This window comes from Rana temporaria, chromosome 7, assembly GCF_905171775.1.
Source record: "Rana temporaria chromosome 7, aRanTem1.1, whole genome shotgun sequence".
NCBI classification, from domain to species: domain Eukaryota; kingdom Metazoa; phylum Chordata; class Amphibia; order Anura; family Ranidae; genus Rana; species Rana temporaria.
Genome location: NC_053495.1, coordinates 165,405,605 through 165,427,743, shown reverse-complemented (window position 1 = coordinate 165,427,743; position 22,139 = coordinate 165,405,605). Strand labels below are relative to the sequence as shown.

Below are 22,139 nucleotides of genomic sequence, written 5' to 3'. Positions count from 1 at the left end.
CATAGACAGCCTGAGAGCAGCTCGGGAATTCCTTACTGGGAGTTCGGTAGGGTTAACTTCCCAGATCCAAACCATAATTTTATATTGGAATTACCTTCCTAAAAAGTGTTTACACTAATGATCCATTCGACCGTAAATATATCACGTTTGATTTCTCACAAATCATAATTTCATTCTGCTAAACTATGCTGGTTTGCAGATTGTGAAGCCTTGTCATACAGAAATATATAGTTGGCTATAAGGGTGTGTCCACTTAGCATAATAAAATACTTCTCTAGCATACCTCTTGAATTTCTTGATTGTGTGGACTTTAAAAAAGCTGTTGCATTATCAGCTTGGGGCTGATTCCATTTCTATGAGCCAGTAATTCTGCCTTATCAGATTGAAGTTACTCTATTGGACTTCACTTTAAAAAAAAAACTTTTTACCCCTTTCACACTGAGTCTGTGCGTTTGTGGGATGTTAGGAAAAGTTCTGCAAGAAGCATCTTTAGGGCTGCTTGAAATACCCATTGAAATAAATGTAAGGCACTTCCAAAGTGCCTGAAAAGCATTTCCAAAGCGCCTGAAAAGTGATTCGGAAAGGGCTGAAATGCCCATTACAATGAATAGGAAGCAATTCCAAAGTGCCAAAGTACCTAAAAAGTGCTTCGGAAGCGTCACAACACAGGCACTTTTAAGCCCTTCTTTGGGGTTAAAAGTTCCCCTTTAGTGACCGAAAAGTGCCGCTGAAGCAGCGCTAAATAGCCACTAAAATAAGCTGTGCTTTAGCGCTAACGCGGCTGCGGCCCCATAGTAAAAGTAGCCTTTTAATTTACTGTTGCTTATGTCTGGTGTTTCTGTTAAAAAGCGTGGTGCCAGCTACTGTGTGTGTGTGTGTGTGTAAAGGGTTAACTGCTCTGTTAATGTGCCCCAATGATGATCACATTCAGTCTGCTGGTTCTTAGTTTGTTGTCCTGCAAGCTGGGAAATGTTTGCACAGTACAAAAATGCATTTTTAATTGTCAGAAGAAAAATGTGCCAGTACTTTTTGGAAAATAAGGAGACCTGTATTTATGAAAATGCAAGCTGTCCTGCGGTCTCTAGCCTTAATGTATTCTGTATCCCAGATTCAAAACAAGCATGAAGCAATAAAGATAAAGGTTAGTGACTGAACATGTTGGAACTAAAATTCAACATGACTAACTAGTGTGAATGAGCCACTTGGTAATTTAGGTTCTCTGCTTGAGCCTCGACTCTTAGGCCTCGTACACACGATCGGTTAACCAGAGGACAACAGTCTGAAGGACCGTTGTCCTAGGTTAACCTATGAAGCTGACTGATGGTCCGTCGTGCGTACACACCATCAGTTAAAAAAACTGATCGTGTCAGAACGCGGTGACGTAAAACACAACGACATGCTGAAAAAAATAAAGTACAATGCTTCCACGCATGCGTCGACTTGATTCTGAGCATGCATGTTTTTTTAACCGATTGTTGTGCGTACTAACGATCGGTTTTGACCTATCGGTTAGCAATCCATCGGTTAAATTTTAAAGCAAGTTGCCATTTTTTTAACCTAAGGATAAATAACCTATGGGGCCTACACACGATCGGTTTGGACCGATGAAAACGGTCCTTCAGACCATTGTCCTCTGGTTAACCTATCGTGTGTAAGAGGCCTAGGCCTGTGTGCTTGCTTACTGCACTGTCTTCGGGTTTGCATCTGCAACCAGATCTCCTGACACATATCTCCTACAGGTATCTGTGCCACTCTGTGCCCTGTTATACCTTGTCATCACCCGCAGAGGAAACAGTACAAGAGGTGTAAGGGAAGCCCTCTTGCCAACTCAGCCTCAGCCAGGTATGTGTCAAGTGCACTCTAGGAGAATGGTTAGGATATGTTGCAATGTCCCCTGAGAGATACCTCTTAGCATAAGCACTAGGTGAAGGTCTCTGTGTAAAAGCTGTAACGGGACAGTCTTTAGTCCTAACTCTTCAGCCGGCTAGTGTTGGGGATCAATTGGACCATTGGTGCACATAACAATAGTCCCAGTCGAGCCTGCAGGCAACAATAAGGATACTAGTTGATTGTATGGTCAGTTCCTAATGGGCTATGTGTCTGTTGCAGCAATAGTAAATCCCCACAGCAACCGCATCCGCAACCGCATCATTCTGTCACACATGGCAAATGTGGAATGTAAGGGGGCGAGGAGTGCTTAAAGCGGAAGTTCCGCTTTAAAGAAAAATCTGTGCCTCGGTCTGTCCCCTAGTTGCACATTGCAAGCTATTCTGAACAATTTTAAGCTACCTACTGAGTCTTATGCTTAAACTTCCACAAAGAAACAACTAGGAAGGTAAGGGCTCATGTACACTAAAGCTTCTAAACTTGAGTTTATGCGCCTTTGTTATTTTTTTTTACTAAAGATCCTGAACTCAGCTCCATAAAGGCATGTGTGTCCATCTACACATAGGCTTTTACAAGAGTTTAGAAGCTGCTGTGGTGAGGAGAGCTTCAACCTCCCTTCTTGTGAAAGCAGAATAATTTTGTTCTGGATAGAAAAGTTTTGGCCAAAACATGGCAAAATTGCATCTGCATTTTCCCACTTCCGATGGTCTGTGTGTACATGAGCCCTAAAAATGTTTTAAGTAACTTTTGTTGTGTGACTAAAAGCAAACATACACTGTTTCTATGTGGGGTTCTCTAATTTGGCTTCATAAGTGGAAATACACTTTAAAGTAGAACTAACGGCCAAACTTGTTTTCATTTTGGGAGAAGCAAGGGAAAAAAACGTAACCGCACATGTCTCTTTGTGGAAGTTTCTCTTCACTTCCTGTTCCATTGCCAAAAGCGAGGGAATGCCAGGGTGTCCCCATTGGAAGATTTCCCTTTCTAATCCCTTTCTGGTGTCAACACAAAATTTGGGATTTTCTTTTACTTTCACTTTCGATAATAATGGTAAACAGGACAAACAGAGAGGGTGAATCTCCCTAATGGGGGCACAGACAGTGATACAAATCTTGCAGGTGTGATAATCCATCTCCACTGTGCCCACAAAAAAAAAGTTTTTCCTTTAGTTATACTTTAGCATTGTGTATGAATTATTCGGTGTGTTTTTATCAGCCTGGAGTTGAACATTAAATATACAAAGTTCTGTTTTGTGGTAAAGCGATAGTGTAACGGCCAGCACAGCGATTGCTCTGCATGTGCTTCTGGAATGAATAATGAAGCCTGTGGACTTGAATATCTTCCCTATTTGATTCAGACCACAGAAGCATTAACAATGAAGAAAGGGACAGTACAAGACCTTTACAGCGAAATGGATAACGTCACTAGAAATGCTGAGGTGAACGCAGCTTTCGCATGTTTAATAACACAAAGAATTCCACCCAACTCAAAAGCTTTTAAGGTCATTTAAAATAATTCGGCCCAGAGCAACAATTCATTTTACTGTAAACACTGGGCATTTGAATTTATAATACATAATTTATAAGGACAAAGATGCAACAGTCACATTGAATTATTCCAAATGCTTCCAGCTCTAACAACAGAATAGTAATGTTACAAATAAAAGACATGATCGGAAAGAAAAAATCAACATTTCTAAACACAGAGGAACAAGGATACGGCTTTGAACTGCAACTGAGATAATAAAATTTAAGATTAAAGTGGAATTACGCCTTTTACCGTGTTTTATTTTTATTTTAAACAAAATAAATGTATCAATCACAGAAAATAAATATGTATTAATACTGCCACTTAGAGGGAGAATAGATATGTTCAACCCCAGAGTTCACCTGAGCAAAATCCTACCACAGCGCATAAATAAATACATATTAACAATTTGCTTTGGCATTCCCCTGGTACAAGGGAAATTTATAATAAATGTAACAGTTTTTGAAAAACAAGAAGTAAAAGATTTCCTCAGTTGAACTCTGGCAAAATTGCAGGAATGCAATGACTGGGGGTGGGGTAGCCATTGGGCAATCAGGTGTCCCACAAATACATGTTAGGACAAGGAACATGCTGATAGGAGGAGTGAGCAGGAAAATTACTACATGTGTTTTCTGCTGCTCTTTCACTGCCCTACCACAGGTTAGATGCAGAAAGGTCATCCTGGAAAAGCATGTCACCAAGCTGGTTGTGCTGTGTGGTAGGGCTGTGTATATTTTAGGACTGGATGGATAGCAGTACAAATCCTTTGTCGGGTAACTCACCTCCCCTATATGTCTTTTACATTTTTATGTAGCTGTTTGCCTGGAGTTCACCTTTAAGGACCACCTTAAAGGACCATGTTAAGGGTTACTCCTACCTTACAGCCATGTTCAGCTGCCTCTAGTATTCCTAATCCACAAATAGCTTACTATCTGCTTGTTTTCCTCCTGGCCCATATCTGTGATTATCTCCGTTTCTCCCTAATAACCTTCTCTTCATCTCAGTCCTTGACCAGCTCCTGTTCCCCATCCTCTCTAAGACCTGGTTCACACCTATGCATTTTTTTAGTGCGTTTTCAGTTTTGCAGAAACATACTACAGTCCATTTACCTTAGTTTCCTATGGGCTATGTTCACATATATGAAGTATATGGAAAGGGCCAGGGACTTTTTCCTGGTTTTTGGTTCCATAGACGTCAAGGTATCAAAAACATGTATTGAAAAATGCAAAATGCACCTGGTATATTCAAACTGCAACCTGCATAGGTGTCAACCAGGCCTAAGTGGTACACAAATAACTGCTGCTCCTCTCTCCACTCCATCCCTCCAAAACGACTATTACTCTACCTCTCTTGCATAATTATAAATACCTTCTTATGTGACTTCCTGACCATGGTAAAACCACTCTCTGCCTTTCCTCAAAGTAACCTGTAATCAGCCTTCTCTATTCCCTGTCTCCTCCCCATTTTCCCCCACTTTTAGTCTCAATTCCTGCTCAGCTTATGCACTGCTTCCTCTCTTTTCAACAATTGTGGAGTGAATTGGATAGCACAGTCTTCACATGTACATTGAATTAAGTGGTGGGAGAGTAACCCATTCCTTCTAGGACATAGGATGGTCCCCTAGATCTATTGGGGCACTTTGAAAATGGGATTTCCTTAGAGTACCCCTTGGATCCTGCCAATGAACAAAAACAGCCTGGGAGCCTCCCTATCTGGCCTAACCAGCACCCACAAGCAGTCTGTCCCATACCTTTCCCAGATCTTATGGCAATGGATCCCAATAGAAGCCTCTCTCAGCACCATCTACTTCCAGAGGACTTAATAGAAAGGAGGAGGAGCGGAGGCAAATATCAAGCAAATATAAGTGGCATAGTTAGATGAAAATCAGACTGTCTTTCCGTTCCAAAGTATGTGAGACAGTTGTAGCTGTGTTAGTTGAACTGGATAAAGTAAATGTAGCTTTAGGACCACTGCACCTGTAATCCTGGACAGCCAACTGCAACAGGTTTGCAAAGTTCTGAGACAGACTTATCATTGAATTTAAAATAGATTTTAGTTCTAAATAGACATAAAATTAGGAAGGGGTCAGGGTCAGGTTAAGGGTTAGATTCTACTTTAGAAAACTTGAGAGAAGAATTAATCTGACCATAGATGAGTCATTATTTTCGTTCAACCACTTAGTTGAACGGAAAATTACATGATTCCCCGACCCACATACTCGATATGGATGGGGGTATTCTCCCTGCTGATCTATTGTATTCTAAGAGCAGAGAAACTTCCAGCCATCATTATACACTGATCAGCACTGCTGGCTATAGCCGGATGCACTGATCCAGTGGGGAAAATCCAACAGGCTGGTTGTACAGATGTTGATCGGTAAATTGACTTCTGTACAGCCAGTTTGCTCATACATGGATCAAAATGTGTCCAATCCCTGCTAAACTGGCAACATTTTGATCTATGTCTGCCCAGCTTTAGTGACTCAAGCTGTAATCTTGTTGTACTTTAGTTACGCAATCTGTTTCCCTGCTCCTGTTTAGCATTGTTTTTCTGTGCTACAGAACTGATAAATGTCACCAACAAAGTTCTGAAGCCTGAGGCAACCAAGGAGCTCACATTTTAACTTGGGGGACTAACAGCTTTCATATTTCTTTCTGTACAGGTTTCTTTTAAGAAAGCGTTCATAGGATAAAAGTAAAATTGCATGCCATTGACAATTTTTTTATTGTCATGTCGAACTTTAACCTAACCATTCCCACTGTGCCCCACATAGGAAAAGACAGTCATTCCCAGCGCTCAGAGGTCCTCCACAGTGAGATAAGGCTGAACAGCCAACACATCCATAAATGGCCCAAATGCTGTGCAAATGCAGCCTTCCTCAGATAGGGGAAATCTAATGTAAAACTACAAGAAGAACAAACAGGGAAGGTACAGTACTCAAAAATTGTATAGGAAAGATATAAAACCAATAACAATGAATACACACAAAATCACAGCTCTGAGAAAGGGGGTGAGCCCCACGAAATGCATCAGCTTGCCAGAATAGCGGGATGTCGTTGGAGCACTTGCACCCTGCACCACACAGCCTTTTCCAGTTTACATATTATTTTATACTGTACTTTTGTGAGTATTCTTTTTTATTGCTTTTACATCTTTCCTACTAAATTTTTGGGTAATGCAAACCCCACATAGATTAACACCTACTCTCAATGATTTTTTGCCAGTGAATTAAGCAATCAGAGTTATGTTTTTCTGTTACCTAACAGCTAAGATCTCAGGAAGCAAGTATGTGAATAGCTACAGGTATGATTCATTTTATGCAGGCCTCAAACTACACAAGCATTACAGAATGTGAACTAAAGAGAGATCATTTTGGTTTTCTAAAAACCTGAACTCAACAGATTATTTTTTTTACAATATAATATTTTACAATACAATAAAAGAAAAGAGAACAAGGCACCAAATGAGAAGGAGGCGTCGGTTGTACACAAATGCGAACAGGTGCTTCAATACAGAAGGATTAACAACAGTTCCAACCTTCTCTGAGTTGTGCAAAATCCTTTTTTTTTTTTTAACTGTCAAAAGAATCAAGCGGATAAATACCCAGGTAGACAAGTAGCCAATAAACCATTTAAAATGGCTAAAGACATTTTTTTTGTACAATAATAATTCTAAGGGCATATGAAGATCCAGTGTACAGCATAGACTCACCATGACTGAGATGTGCAATATCCTGAGTTCTTCTTCAGCTGCCTCGCCTTGAGGTTCCTCTGTGACTTCTTGTCCTGGCAGATTTGACGCTCCATCCTGGTGGTGAATATGGAAGAGGAGCGTTCCATTCTCAAGCCATTGCTGTCTCCAGCGGACCAAAGGGATATCATCTGTGTTCCCTGCAATTTCTGGAAAAAAAAGCAAAAGAAGAATTGAGAAATAAATTATGAACACTAAAGAATGCTATGAGTTTTTATAGAAGTGTAGCAATAGTTGAATGGGACCTTAATCTCCAATAAATTACCTCTACTGAAGCAACAAAAGGCACAAGGGTTATGGCCCAAATTACAAAAAGTTTCATTTAAATGTATCCCTCAACAGCCACAGAGGATAGAAATCAACTTTTTGTACACTAAGTGCTTTTGCAAACCCAGTTATTTCTTTGAAAAAAGTGGTGACATCATCAATGTGCTGCACATAGCCTGGGGGAAAGAGAAGAGCTGTGGGAGGGACCCAGCAGGCCCCATCCACTATAGGCTGTCTGCAGATAACTACAGAAGGGGGCAGATACAAGACCAGTCACCCTGCACAAGGAGAGAGAGTAGCAGTGACTTGTTTTTATTACAAGAAGCTCCTGCACTGAGGCAAAGTTTCACATGAGACCACTGCACAGATCTGGAAGAAATACACAGATCTCTGCAATAGTCAATTAAAGCTGACCATACCTTTCAGAATTTCAGTTGGTGGCCCTGTCAACTTGACAAAAGTCACTTACTCAACTGACTTTTGTAGAACAAGCTGGGTTGAAAATTGTTATCAGAAAAGCACTTGCAGCCAATCATCTGCAGGCACTGTTAAGGTTGCGACTGCAAGAATACAATGGATAGCAGGGGGGGATTCGTTCATTCATGCCGCCAGTGTGGATGGAGGAATCTGAAGTTTTATTTTGTTCCGCCTTGCAGGCTGAATGAAAAATGTAAATTAGTGTATGTCCATCCTATGAATACAATTGCCTCTTTCATTTAGACAGTGTTTGCCTATCATGGAGTTTAGCTTCAATTAGAACAAAACCCTTCTATAATTTTCAGTCAAGGAAGCTACCATCTTGGCCTTTGTTTGATCTTCAACTGCCGTGGTGCTGCACATGTGATCAATTATGACAACAACCATTTAATGGGTTGAGAGCACCCATCAGGTGCCTGGAATGTAACTTTTTTTAAGCTATTAAATCGATGGGTTTAGTTACACTTTAAGACTTCAGATGTCCGGCGAGGTTTGATGGGAGACATTGACTTACTCTACTACCTACTCTCTCTAATTGAATGAATAATGACAATTTCCAATGCTATCAGTTAAAGCATCTGACAGAAGTACTCTGTTTGCAGCTATTAGAAAGCCAAAACCATTGCACAGAAGAACATCAGAAAGTATTGAGATACACCTTTCATATCTCTTTTTTTAGGGTACCCTGTAACATGATAATCGAATGCCACGTACACACGATTGTTTTTCGTCATGAAAAAAAACAACTTTTTTCGTCATGTAGAAAAACTATGTTTTTTCAAACGTCTTCATTAAAACGACGTTGCCCACACACCATCATTTTAAAAAAATGCTCTAGCAAAGAGCGGTGACGTACAACACGTACGACGGAACTATAAAGGTGAAGTTCCATGCGGCTGACGCCACCCTTGGGGCTGCTTTAGCTGATTCCGTGTTAGTAAAAGACGATTCGCGCTTTTCTGTCTGTTATAGCGTGATGAATGTGCTTACTCCATTATGAACGGTAGTTTTACCAGAACGAGCGCTCCCGTCTCATAACTTGCTTCTGAGCATGCGCAGGTTTTTAACGTCGTTTTAGCCCACACACGATCATTTTTTACAACCCGAAAAACGACATAATTTAAAACGTCGTTAAAAAATGCAGCATGCTCGAAAAAATTTTTTGTCATTTTTCAGAAGCCGAAAAATTATGTAAAGCCCACACACGATCACTTTAAATGACATTTTTTCAAAACAACGTTTTTTTCATGCCGAAAAATTATCGTGTGTACGCGGCATTAGAGTTGAGAATTAAAATGTGTTCCTTTGAGCTTGAGACCAGAATATTAGTTTACTTTTAAAATGAATAAAAACACCACACTATTTAGCTTATCCTGGAAACATTTTTATCGCAACAGTTGACTTTTTTATTTTATTTATACTGCCACCAAAGGAAGAATCTACAAATCTGTAGATGGAATAACAAAAAGTACAGAACATATTCTTAATGAGTAAAAGTCACATCAGAAATGTTACCATAGTAACTCAATATAGGAAGCCACTGAACATATATTATAGTTTATTTTGAATACTTTGGCTTATACTGTAAATTAGGTCTGCATATCTGTTTACGTACTATAAAATTGCTATGTGTGTTCTCAGTGGATGTTTGTGTTCCATGATAGATGCGTTATAGAAGTTTTGCTTTAATAAACACGGTTTTGTGTGCCCTCCGTGTACATCTGCTCATCAGCCTCACTATAAAAGTATGTGGGTCCCAGAATATTTCTCTTCAAGATTATTTTTGTGCCATGAGTTGGCTAGAGCAGCAATTTTCTTTTTTTACAAGCTGTAGAACATCTAGATTTTTATCGTCATTTTTGCCCACAGAAATATTTAACCCTGAGGCTCTCTAATGATTTAAACAGCTTCTAGTCTACAGAATTAATTATCTACAAAAGTTTACAAATGATTATTAAGATTTCTTTTAAAAGTGTTTTGCCCTCTCACATTTACCAGATAGTTCATTTATTATTACCTATTTTTTTTGTAAAGTTATCTGATTTAGTGATATATTTTTAAACTTAAAAAAAATATATAATAATAAATAAAATAGCTGTGTGTAAAACTGAAAAGTACATTCTATGAATAATGTGGTAATTTACAAGGCAATGGGGGATTTTACAGGGGCAGCCATGGATCTATATTTTTAATTGAACATGGGCATGTAAGGAATATATATATATATATATATATATATCTTTGAACCTGATCACAGTAAACCCATTGTAAACATAGTCAAAGTGCCTCACTATAGAGCCAATATTAGGGGAATAAGAGGGGAGTAAAGGGGATGGGAGGGGATAGGAAAGGAGGGGAGAGGAGAGGGGAGGAGAGGGGAAAGGAAAGGAAAGGAGAAGAGAGTCTTTGCAATGCCCAAAACTGTCTCATGCTCTCAGCACCCAAGGGTCAGACCACAAATATTCCCTTCATAGTCAGTCCAGAAGGGGAACTGAGAGAAGTTCTCTGAATGTCTCAAGGCAAGGAGGGAAGGAGGTACTTATCGTCCATTATCACTTGGATATAAGAAAACCATTAGCATGGTAAGTACGCTATTATCACTCAACTGAACTTTGAGTTTTAATAAGCTAAATACATGAAAGGTGCATTAAAAGAAAGGGGCTCAAACAACTAAGGCCGGGTACACACGGACAAACATGTATGGTGAAAGCGGTCCGTCGGACCGTTTTCACCATACATGTCTGCCAGAGGGCTTCTGTACGATGGTTGTACACACCATCGTACAGAAGTCCGCGCGTAAACAATACGCGGGGCGTGTCCGCGGTGTCGCCGCGTCGATGACGCGGTGTCGCCGCGACAATGACGCGGCGACGTGGGCGGCCCGCCTTTAAAATGCTTCCACGCATGCGTCGAAGTCATTCGACGCATGCGAGGGACGGCGGGCGCCTGGACATGTACGGTAGGTCTGTACTGACGACCGTACATGTCCGAGCGGGCTGAATTCCAGCGGGCTGTTTTAAAACAAGTCCAGGAATATTTGCCCGCTGGGAAAAGGCCCGGCGGGCAAATGTTTGCTGGAATTCGGCCCGCTCGCGCCCACACACGACCAAACATGTCTGCTGAAACTGGCCTGCGGGCCAGTTTCAGCAGACATGTTTGCTCGTGAGTATGGGGCCTTACAGTATGTTTTCTTCAGCCACAGCTTGAGTAGAAAAGCTTGTCTCATGCCAACATGCTGTAGAGAACTACCCCATCAGTGTGTAAGCTGTGGTCTCTCTACAGAGATCTAACACACACTGCTGAATCAGATCTATAGTTCTTTAATTAGAAAAGCTTGTGTTCTCTGTTGATTGGAGAGCTCTAGTTATGACTCAGCAGGGGGCATGGTGGACCTCCCCAGTGAGACCACTGCCTAAATACTGAGAGGGGTACTTATGTACAATATGCTGGTAGGGGACAAGATTTTTAACTCAGGGTGTGATTGCTTTCTATAGAAGAGCTTTTTAAAAAAAAAAACTCACTGTGCAGCGTTTGTTGAAAATCTTTTTTTTTTATTAAATTTATTTTTTTCTCAAATAGCAAAAAAAGATACAACATTGTGAAATGTTATATGATTTTCTACAATACATAAAACAATTATTGGTATACCAATCCTCCCCCTCCCTTCCAACCCCCCCCCCCACACCTCTCAATCATTAAATATATATATATACTCTCACTGATTGCAAAGTCTCAAAAAGAGAAAGGAGAAAGGAGAAAAAGAAAAAGGAAAAAAAAACAATACTAGAGACAAAGGGCAGTACAAGAAGAAAAAATGTCTCAGGTCCTATAAAAAAAGAGGAGTAAGAGCGGGGGGTGGCGGGGAACGAAGGAGAAATTCTTGTCTGCTCGCCACCATCCCCTTATAGTGGACACCCCATCTCATCCAGCCAAGGCTTCCACATCCTCACAAACTTCTCATAATTACCACTCCTGATAACAGTCACTCTCTCACTAACTATTGGGTTAATGGTCTCAACCCAATTTCTCACTGTTTGGGGGGCCTGTGACTGCCATTTCTGTGTGATTAATTTCCTCGCCTGGAATAGGCCCCTCAGCACCACTTCAGTAGTGCCGGCCGGGCCTTTACATTACTCCATGCTCCCTAACAGGCATATCTTGGCCACAGGTTCTAGTGTGGTCCTGAAGGTTTTATTTATTCTATCTATTATCTCCACCCAATATCTGAATAGCTTAAGGCAATTCCATACCATATGAATAAAATCTCCCGTCGCCTTGCACCTGGGGCACTCATCATCCTGCCTCCACCCAAGTTTAAATTTTTTTGGGGGGTATGGTAGACTCTGTGTATCAGGAACAGGTGAGATAGTTTCTATGAGGGGGAGATCGAAACCAATGCCCTTCGTTCTAAAATATTATCCCACTCTTCCGTGGTCATTGCCCCCACCTCTCTCTCCCATCCTATTTTACTCTTAGGAGGTCCTGTTCCACTTATTATTCTGTCTCCCAATCTGGCATATAGCTTGGAGATTAGTCCTTTAGATGTTTATGACTTAGTTATTTTTAAGAGAGTGGGGATCAGGGTCCATTAAATTATTTGTGACCTAAATTGTGCTTGGATGGCATGCCTAACTGGTTACCCTTGTATAGTTGAATTGAAAAGCCGGTTAATGCCATGTCTCTCCCACTCCCTGGGCCTCTTTATGCCCCTTACTTCCACCAGATTTTTATTGTTCCATAAGGGGGTATATTCTGTTACACCATTGTGCCCCATCAGTGCCTTCCTTGCCTGCCATACTTTAGTAACTAGTTTTATGGTCGGACATCCATGGATGAATGAGTCTGCCTCTAATGCCTCCACTAGTATACTATGTGGAGCCCTGTTAGCATCATTCTGCTACTGAAGTTTCTACCTCCTACGGCTCCATAGCCCGCTAAATGTTGCAGCTGGGATGCCAGAAAATATGATCTCGGGTGAGGAACTTTCTATGCCCCCTTTTTTAATCGGTAGTTGCATAGTTTTCAGACTAATCCTAGACTGGCCTTTCTTCCAAATTAGTTCCCTAAAAGGGGATTATATTCTTTTAAACCACTTTTGGCCTACCCAAACCGGGGAATTGTGAAACAGGTATAGAATCTGTGGTAACCATATCATCTTTATTAAATTGCAGCGCCCTGCTACAGATAGAGGGAGTCGACTCCAAATATCTCCCTTTTGCTTTAATTTAAGTAATAGTGGGGCTAGATTATTGTTAATGTACAGGTTTATGTAATTCGTGATCCAAACACCCAGATATTTCAGCTTTGCAACAACTTTTAGGTGGGGAGTTCCAGACAGAATCTGTCTGACAAGTGGGTAAACCGGCAACAAGGCCGACTTCTCACAGTTGATAGCCAGACCAGAAAATCGTCCAAACTCCCCAACCATTTGTATCACTGTGTTTAAGGAGGTTTCAACATCTCCAAGAAAGAACAGGACATCATCCGAGAACAGTGCTATCATGTCTTCTTCTGCCTGACTTTGGAACCCCATATGCCTGGCATTGATCTGGTCATAATTGTAAGTGGTTCCATTGCAATGGCAAGAAATTATTTTGAATAAGTGATAGCTACATAGGAATCCCAGAATTCAGGTCTAAAATACAGCAGGAGAGGCCCCAGCATCCACTTGACCCATCTAGTAAAAATGGGCACATACATCCCATAAGACCCATGTGCAGAAATTGTATGTCTGCCCCAGCACTGAAAATTATGGGAGAAGAGCAGCTCCAGGCAACAAGGAAAGCCAACTAGTTAACTGGCAATGCCATTCAGGGACCATTGCGGTTGTGCCAGGAAATCAAGTCAGATTTCCTTTTATGCAAGCTTTATATAATCTAAAGCAGCCAGATTCAACAAGCTTTTCATGGTGCTTTGAATCCGTTGTCACTGTAAAACCATATTCTGTGCTGTGCAATCTCACTCTCTGAGAATTATACACAGTCGTTCTTGGAACTGGAGAACACACAGGCCCGCTTTATCCAAACATAGACTCGGGATCTTTCAGAAAATAAGGATAAATAAATGATTAGTATTCAATAAGGCAGAGCGATGAGATTCACAACATGAACATCAGGAGTAGAATCACAACCACCCAGCAGGTAGGCTGTGTAAATATCTTGTAAGTACCTTTAAAAAGGAACTTCACTGGAATCTGCAAAATTACAAGAAAGGCACCTTTAGAAATATTGTGTAAATCTATAAATGGATATTTATTGGTAATTGCATGCTTTGGTATCTTGGTAGCTATATTTTTTTTACTCTATGCTGTTCTTTCAGCAGCATTTGATTTGCGCCCCCCTTTGCGGACATGTAAAAAAAATCTCATATCTGCACACTCAGCATTTAACCGGTTCCCGACTGGTGCAGGAGGATGTACATCGACAGAATGGCACAGCTGCGCAAATGGGCGTACAGGTACGTCCCCTTTAATTTGCGAGCCGTGTGGTCACGCATTCTCCGCCGCTGGCGCGCTCGTGAACCTGCCGTGAGCTCCGTGACCGCGGGACCCATGGACACGATCACCACCGGTGTCCCGCGATTGGGTCACAGAGCTGAAGAACGGGGAGATGTTAGTGTAAACACAACATCTCCCCGTTCTGCCTAGTTGACACTGTCACTGATCGTGTTCCCTGTCATCGGGAACAACAATCAGTGAGTTGTCACGCCAAGCCACGCCCCCTAACAGTTACAAGCACTCCCTAGGATACACTTAACCCCTTCAGTGGCCCTACAGGTTAACCCCTTTACGGCCATTTTCATTTTTACAGTAATCAGTGCATTTTTGTAGCACTGATTACTGTAAAAATTACAATGGTCCCAAAATAGTGTCAAAAGTGTCCGATGTGTCCATTATATTGTCGCAGTCACGATAAAAATCACTGATCGCCACCATTACTAGTAAAAAAAATGTTTTTTAATAAAAATGTCATAAAACTATCCCCTATTTTTAAACGCTATGACTTTTGCGCAAACCAATCAACGCTTATTGCGATTTTTTTACCAAAAATATATAAAAAACCTATTGGCCTAAACTGAGGAAAAAAAACTTTTTTTATATATATTTTTTGAGGATATTTATTATAGCAAAAAATATAGGATTTTTGTTTAAAGCGCAAAAAATAAAAACTGTTGGTGATCAAATACCACCAAAAGAAAGCTCTATTTGTGGGAAAAAAAGGACGTCAATTTTGTTTGGGAGCCACGTCGCACGACCGAGCAATTGTCAGTTAAAGCGACGCAGTGCCGAATCGCAAAATATGGCCTGGTCTTTGGCCAGCAAAATGGTCCGGGGGTTAAGTGGTTAAAATGCATATTAAAATCCTTTTGTAAATAGAGATGTTTATGTCACCTTTTTATATACACGTTTTGTCAAATTCTAATAAAAATTTTGTATTGTTATAAACCATGTTGTTTGTATGAGCATTACTCTCACTAAAGCCCCACGGGTTACTTGGTTTTGTGTGTTGTTACATTTTTGGGACTGAAAGATGCTCAGGTTGAAATATATGGAGGCTTATTTTTCTTCAAATATGAATGTCCTCTTCCTTGCCTCCTCTCACCATCCTAACTCACCCGTTCTCTAGCTCACTGTACTTTGTAATGCTTTGTATAAGTACACTAAAGCTACCAAAAAAAACAAAGCTTGCAATTACTTATGTAGCGCCCTCCCTTTTTTTTTTGTTAGTGGGGCGCTACGCTAAAGTTAGTGGAGTGGGAGATTTAAGTTGCTCCCACTCACAGATGTTTAGTTTGTGCTGTTGCCAGTTTGGGACTGCCTCCTAGGTCAGTCTGCGTGCCAGGGGTGTCTTGTCACCCCTGGACGACAGTTGGCGCTAGAGGGGTTCTGATGGACCTATCTTTCCCCAGCAGCCAATCAGAAGAGTTTTTCACTCTTTTGGGCAGGCTGGCAGGGGGTATATCTGCGGCAGCCGCCATGAGTAGATGTGATATGTGGGGCCCGAGTCCAGGTGCGGCATCCACCTTCAGGGTGCGCGCATCCATGGGCCCCGCCATGGAGGCTCGCCTGACCGGAGCTGCATACCAGGCAGAATCTCACCTTGATGCTGAGAGGGACCCCAGCGGCTTGCTGGGTTCCAGATCCTAATCTGGGAGCTGTACGATGAGGAGTCTGCCCGGGAGAACCTAGATACAGAGGTTGTCTGCGAGGTTGGGATGTACCATCGGGGATCCGGTCACCACGCCACACGACAGGTACATTGCAACTGTCCATGGGTGACTCTAAATTGTGCTTACTGGGAGGATTCGTCAGTCCTAATCTTGAACCATTTTCAAATACCTATCAGGCCTGTCCAGAGGCCCTGTTTCCTCCCAGTGACTTTATTTGCAAGTGACCCACCGGCTGCCAGGCTAAAGTTAACTACCTGTCCGGGGACACTTTACCCACTCCGGTGAGAGTGGCGACGTTTGAGCTATTTGTACTGAGAGCAGGCTTGCTCTCCATGCTTTGATATCCAAGGCCTGATACCACAGTTCCCTCTTGCTCATCAACCCTTTCCTTACTGTGTGCTATGTTGATGTTGGCTATGTTAGCCTTGGAATAAAGCATTGGAAAATCCACGCTGTGGTCTGGACATTCGCTCCTTATCCACACTCACAAGTTAGACCCCTAGACAAGAGAACTTGGTAACTTAATACGCCGATCCCAAACTATTCAGCGGCTCCTTCGGGGGTGAGCGCTACACCAATAAATTGGAATAAATTGAAATCCTGGCTATTTATAACAAAGAAAAAAAGGATGTCCAATTATGTTAGGTTGGGGTTAACAATTAAGAATAAAGAATGTTAAAAAGGAGGGCAAAGGTTTCCTTTAAGTTAATATACATGTTCTAAATCACATCCTGTCGAGGTTACGGTGGTCAGAACGAAACCGGAACAAAATGTGTAGACTTAGGGACGAGCCCCACCTCCCTGTGTTGCTGCACGAGTTGGTTGAATTGTTTCTTTTATTTATTTATTTATTATTTATTTTTTTCACTTGAACCTGCCTGGATTGCCCGAGGCCGACCAGCACACAGTGAGTAGCTACTACTGCTATCGTCACTGCTGCCTTGCCATATGGTTATTCAGCTTGAGACCGCAGCGGAAAAAAACATATATATATATATACCTTCAGGAGAGCAGCTGAGACATCAACCACAGCAGAGAGAGTGGCTAATAGGATGGAATGAGGATGGGGAGTACTATGGACTTTACAGACCCAAGGTGTTTCTGACTATGGACATATCAGCTGTGTACTGACATAGGTTATATGTTACCCATAACTTGGGACAATCCCAGTCCTGTAGGCCAGACCCTGTACTCCTCAGAGTCTACATCACATAATACTTAGCTGGGTTGGATGGATTAATCCTGTTCTCTTTATCATAGCTACACTCTGGTCCCTTTTTCTATCACAGCTTGTGACACTAACATTGTATGCAGACATGGCTACAGATTCTAACATGGCTATACAGTAGGACACATCACACTATCCCAGGATATGAACATTAATATTTGTTCTTTCATCTCAGTTCACCATCTCCATATGTTAAAGACATTATGTTAAAGACATTACTGTATTTTGTTTTGGTTGTCATACTGTTGTTTATGGAACTGGATTTGATATTTTTGGACTTGATATCCATAAGGATTTTCCTGGGTCACAAGTGGTCTTGGCTTGATAGGTTAACCCGGGGTTCCAGCTTTTACATTGTACAGCTTTAGCACCTCGTTCACCCACTGTGGTTTTAAGGTGGGGCGCTGGCTCTTCAGAGTACAGGCAGGTCTTACTTTTGCTGTTTTTATTTTATTATTTTTGTTCTTGTGCAGGCAGATAGGCAGGGAGTAGGGGGCCTTGGAAGAGGGTCACACCAGCTCCCTTTGGAGGTTATTTTATTTAGTATCAGGAAGGGTGCAATATAGGGAGGGAATCAGCTAGTTAGGGTTGCTTGTATAGTGGAGATAATATGGGAGGTTTTGGGAGGATGTTTGGGTAATGATGCTGATTTTTTCTGCAATTTATATGCAAATAAAGTTTTTGTAGAGGTAACTCATAAAGGTGTGTTTTTCATTTTTTCTTTTTATTTTTTTCTGCCATTTTTCAACTCTTTGTTACTTATGTTTTGTACAAATACACCAAGGTAGGTTGGAATCCTGGCTTTGAAGTCTATTAAGTACATTTTCTAACAGGGATAGTGAATGTCTTGAGTTGGTTATTATCCATTTGAATGAGGCATTTGAAAGTATTTTTTAGAAAACTTTTCTTGAGCTAAGGTATCACAACGACTTGTTTCATTCTCAATGTTTCATGTCCAGTTTTAATGTGGCATATGTTAAAGTTATTGCAAACCGTTTCTTTGAATAGTTAGGATTTCTATGTTCATGGAGACAGGTACTGTAAATTACATATATAGGCTCTTCTTTTTGTATGGTACTGCTGTAAAATATTGAGCCTTGGTGATCCTCTTCTTTGCAAATTTTAATAAAAAATGTAAGACTATTCAGTCTCTAATGCCATGAAAATCCTCTAGTACTTTTGATAGCCAAAGACCATGTGAATTAAGCCTCTTAATTCACACGATAGGTTCATCTGATGAAAACGAACCGATGGATTTTTTCATCAGATATCCGATGAAGCTGACTTTCATCAGTCTTGCCTACACAACATCGGTTAAAAAAACGATCGTGTCCAACGCGGTGACGTAAAACACAACGACGTGCTGAGAAAAATGAAGTTCAATGCTTCGGGGCATGCGTCGACTTGATTCTGAGCATGCGTGGATTTTTGACCGATGGATTTCCCCACAGACGATCGTTTTTTTCTATCGGTTTTTTAACCATATGAAGATTTTAAAACAGGTTCTATTTTTTTCCACCGATGGGAAAAAAACTGATGGGGCCCACACACAATCGGTTCGTCCGATGAAAATGGTCCATCGGTCCTTTTTCATCAGACGAACCGATCGTGTGTACAGGGCATTAGGCTCTTGGAGCACACTAGCAGTATTTATTTTTATCCATGAAAAGCAAGCAAGAGATACTTTCTTCCCCTTCTCTATGACCAGCAGTAGGTACCTAAAATAATAATGTTATTTAATAATGCTTATTGTTTCATGTAAAATTTGAGTTGGAACTACATGTTTAATGTCAAAATTCCCCATTCATTTTACATTCTGAGTAAAAGATTCAAATCTAACATGCGCTTGAAGAAAATATGACATTTTACCCTTTCCATTGCTGCGTATTAAATCCCAAAGCAAAAACTGCTACACTAAACTGCAGGTGACCGTTAGGAACCAAATAGAATCCTGCTGCGAATGCTGGGAAATGTATTTGATGGCGAGCAAAGTTCTGTACCAGTAAATGAATTGTAGAAGATTTCATGAAAATTTACATCAGCCTAAATGATAGCAACATCATACACACATGAATTACCGCACACAGACGGAAGTTTATAGCTCACATAGTGAGTGCCATAAAGCTTTGTCTGAACAAAGACACCAATAAAGCGCAGTCGTGTGTAGATGAGACGCAAGCTTTAGCATATATAAAAATGTGGATCTGTTGAAAAATAACATTCTTTTGAAAGAAGCTTCTGTCTCTCCAAGCAGAGAAGCCAAGTGAAAAAAAAATAAAAAATTACTAAACATTATTGACTTCTTCAAGCTCTTGAATCTTTCTGAAACATCTTTTTCTCCATGGAAAACAATTTTGCTCTCTTAAATATTAACTTTAAGCAATTTCATGGTGCATTTTACCTCCTGTTGCTAAATAACAGCTTGATAAATCTAACATGTTCTTTTATATTTTTAAATATATTTTTGCTGTAAAAAACAGGAATTTACTTGGTCTAGGTAAATGCCAAGTATGATGTATCATAAACAGTATCAGTATTTCAGTTGTAGAAAAAGGGAAAAGTTTGCCTTGCCAAACATCTGGCATCCTGGCGCTCAGCCTAATTAATCATCTGCAATATTAACTTATCTAGAAGGACTTTTTAAACAAAACTGTTGTAAATAGTCACAACAAATCAACACTACCTTAAATAGCTTGGGTTCCAATTGTTGTGAGCAATTTAAATGGGAATTAATTGTTGACATGCTATTGTCAGGATTGTTTTTCTTTCCAAATCCTGAAAAAAATGAAACTCATTAAATGAACACCTCTAGCTTGCTACAGGTAACAAGGCAAAGCCTCCCGGTGCTGTTGAATGTCTGCAGTATAACTGCAGAGCCTGATCACATGGTCAAGCAGAGGTTAAAGGGTGGAAAATCCACCGGGACCCATTAGACGGCTATATGATGGCGCACTAGCAATTCTCATCCATTATGACAGCTGCTGCGAAAATACTTCCTAAACAAAACTAATTATCCGTTGTGATTAAGTCAGGGATTTTTTTTATCATCTTTGATTAAATGACTGCCTGTTTTCAAAGTCAATATGGAGACTCATGTACACAAGATTCTATGTTAAACGGCCACTCTTGCAAGCCACTAGGGACATGCAATGTATTCCCCTATGTGACTCTGACTCCATCTTCACGCTTCAGCACAACATGATAACAACGCAAGCATTTAAAGCCCTATGTACAAGAAAGGAAGCTGTTATGTTTTAAAATTGAATCATTTTGAATTAGTGTACATTTTGCTGAATATATTTTTTCCTATTGGTTTTCACATGTTCTTCTTTTTTTTTATATTGTTTTAATGATCATATTTATTTATAATTTTGGATGTTCTCTCTGGGCCAGATTCTCATGGAATCGGCGTTTGCGTAGTGTAAGCCATTTACACTACGCCGCCGCAAATTACTGGAGCAAGTGCCGTATTCTCCAAGCACTTGCTCCGTAATTTGCGGCGGCGTAGTGTAAATGGCCCGGCGTAAGGCCGCGTAATTCAACGGGGGCGGCTTGTATTTAAATTAAGCGCGCCCCCGCGACGACCTTACTGCAGTCCTGGTTTCATGTCCTCATTGTTCGTTTTTGCTTTGATGTTGCTGTAATTCCTCTCTGTTCTGGACACTTCCTGGTTGTCTGTTTCCTGATCACCACAGTACTGGGAGATTTCTCACTGTGGTGACTAATCAAGGAGGTGTGATTACTGTGTGTCAGCACCAATCCAGTTTCGTTTTACAAAGCATCACTATTGGCTCTTTGTCTCTGTACATCAGAGAACCAGGAAACAACAGCAAAAATTAAACTAAACTGTAGGTACATTATATGATTGGTTTTTATCTATGTTTAATCATTTTTTAAGGGAATCAGTTAACTATTATGTCTCTATACCCTGTAAACAGTCATTTCCTTTAGTGACCCTTTAATGCATCCTATGCATTAAGGTGAAAAAACACCTGGCAATCACTGGCCCCCCAGCCCCCCGTTTTACTTATCTGAGCCAGTTTACCTGCTCGGTGCGTCCCTGCCATCCTCCTTTCCATTGAGTCCCGGCTTTGATTAGATAGATTTATAGCAGCTAAGCCATTGGCTCCCACTGCTTTCAATCAAATTCAATGATGCGCGCATTGGGGGCGAGGCCGAGTGATACACTCGGCATCTATGGATGCCGAGTGTATGACTCGGGAGCGCCCCCACAAGGAAACCCCCTCGGGAAAGCTCTTCTCAGAGGGGGTTATCCAATGCGGGGAGGAGCCGCGAGAGCAGCCAAGGGACCCCAGAAGAGGATCTTTGAGGCAACTCTGTGCAAAACGAGATGCACAGTGGAGGTAAGTATGACATGTTTGTTATTTTAAAAAAAGGAACCTTTAGTATCACTTTAGCATATTCCACTGCTAAATGCCCCAGCATTGGGAGACTAGGAGTGTTGTGTATAGTTGTAAACTATGACTGGCTAGACTAAGTGGCAAACATCTTATATTTATAGGTAACCCTTCATAAATCAATAATGAAGGCCACTTTTGCTCATGTCTCCTTCTTAAAATGCTCATTATCTGGCAGTCACACAGATTACTGCCTTCAATATTTTGAGTCGGTGATACCTGGAAAGAAATAGGTAAATGAGGACTTCAGTTTTTATTTTCACTTTCCAGTATACTTGTTGAGGGTCAATATTGAAGTCAGTGGGTCAGCATATCAATCAAGCAATAAGCATTTTCCTGAAAGAGGCCAGCAGTAGCCACCGCTGGCAGCAGTAGCCCCTTTAACTCACTATGCTGAGATGCAGGTGTGGGCCCCT

The 22,139-nt window shown here is 41.0% G+C and overlaps 1 protein-coding gene across 1 annotated transcript in view; it reads right to left on the bottom strand.

The window, feature by feature from the left end:
• The window catches only part of ASTN1 (astrotactin 1), a 796,876-nt gene that overhangs the window by 387,645 nt on the left and 387,092 nt on the right, over positions 1-22,139 (bottom strand). The window contains exon 2 of the mRNA XM_040360365.1: positions 7,126-7,313. Within this exon, the coding sequence (XP_040216299.1) occupies positions 7,126-7,313 (188 nt within the window). The remainder of the gene's footprint in view (positions 1-7,125; positions 7,314-22,139) is intronic.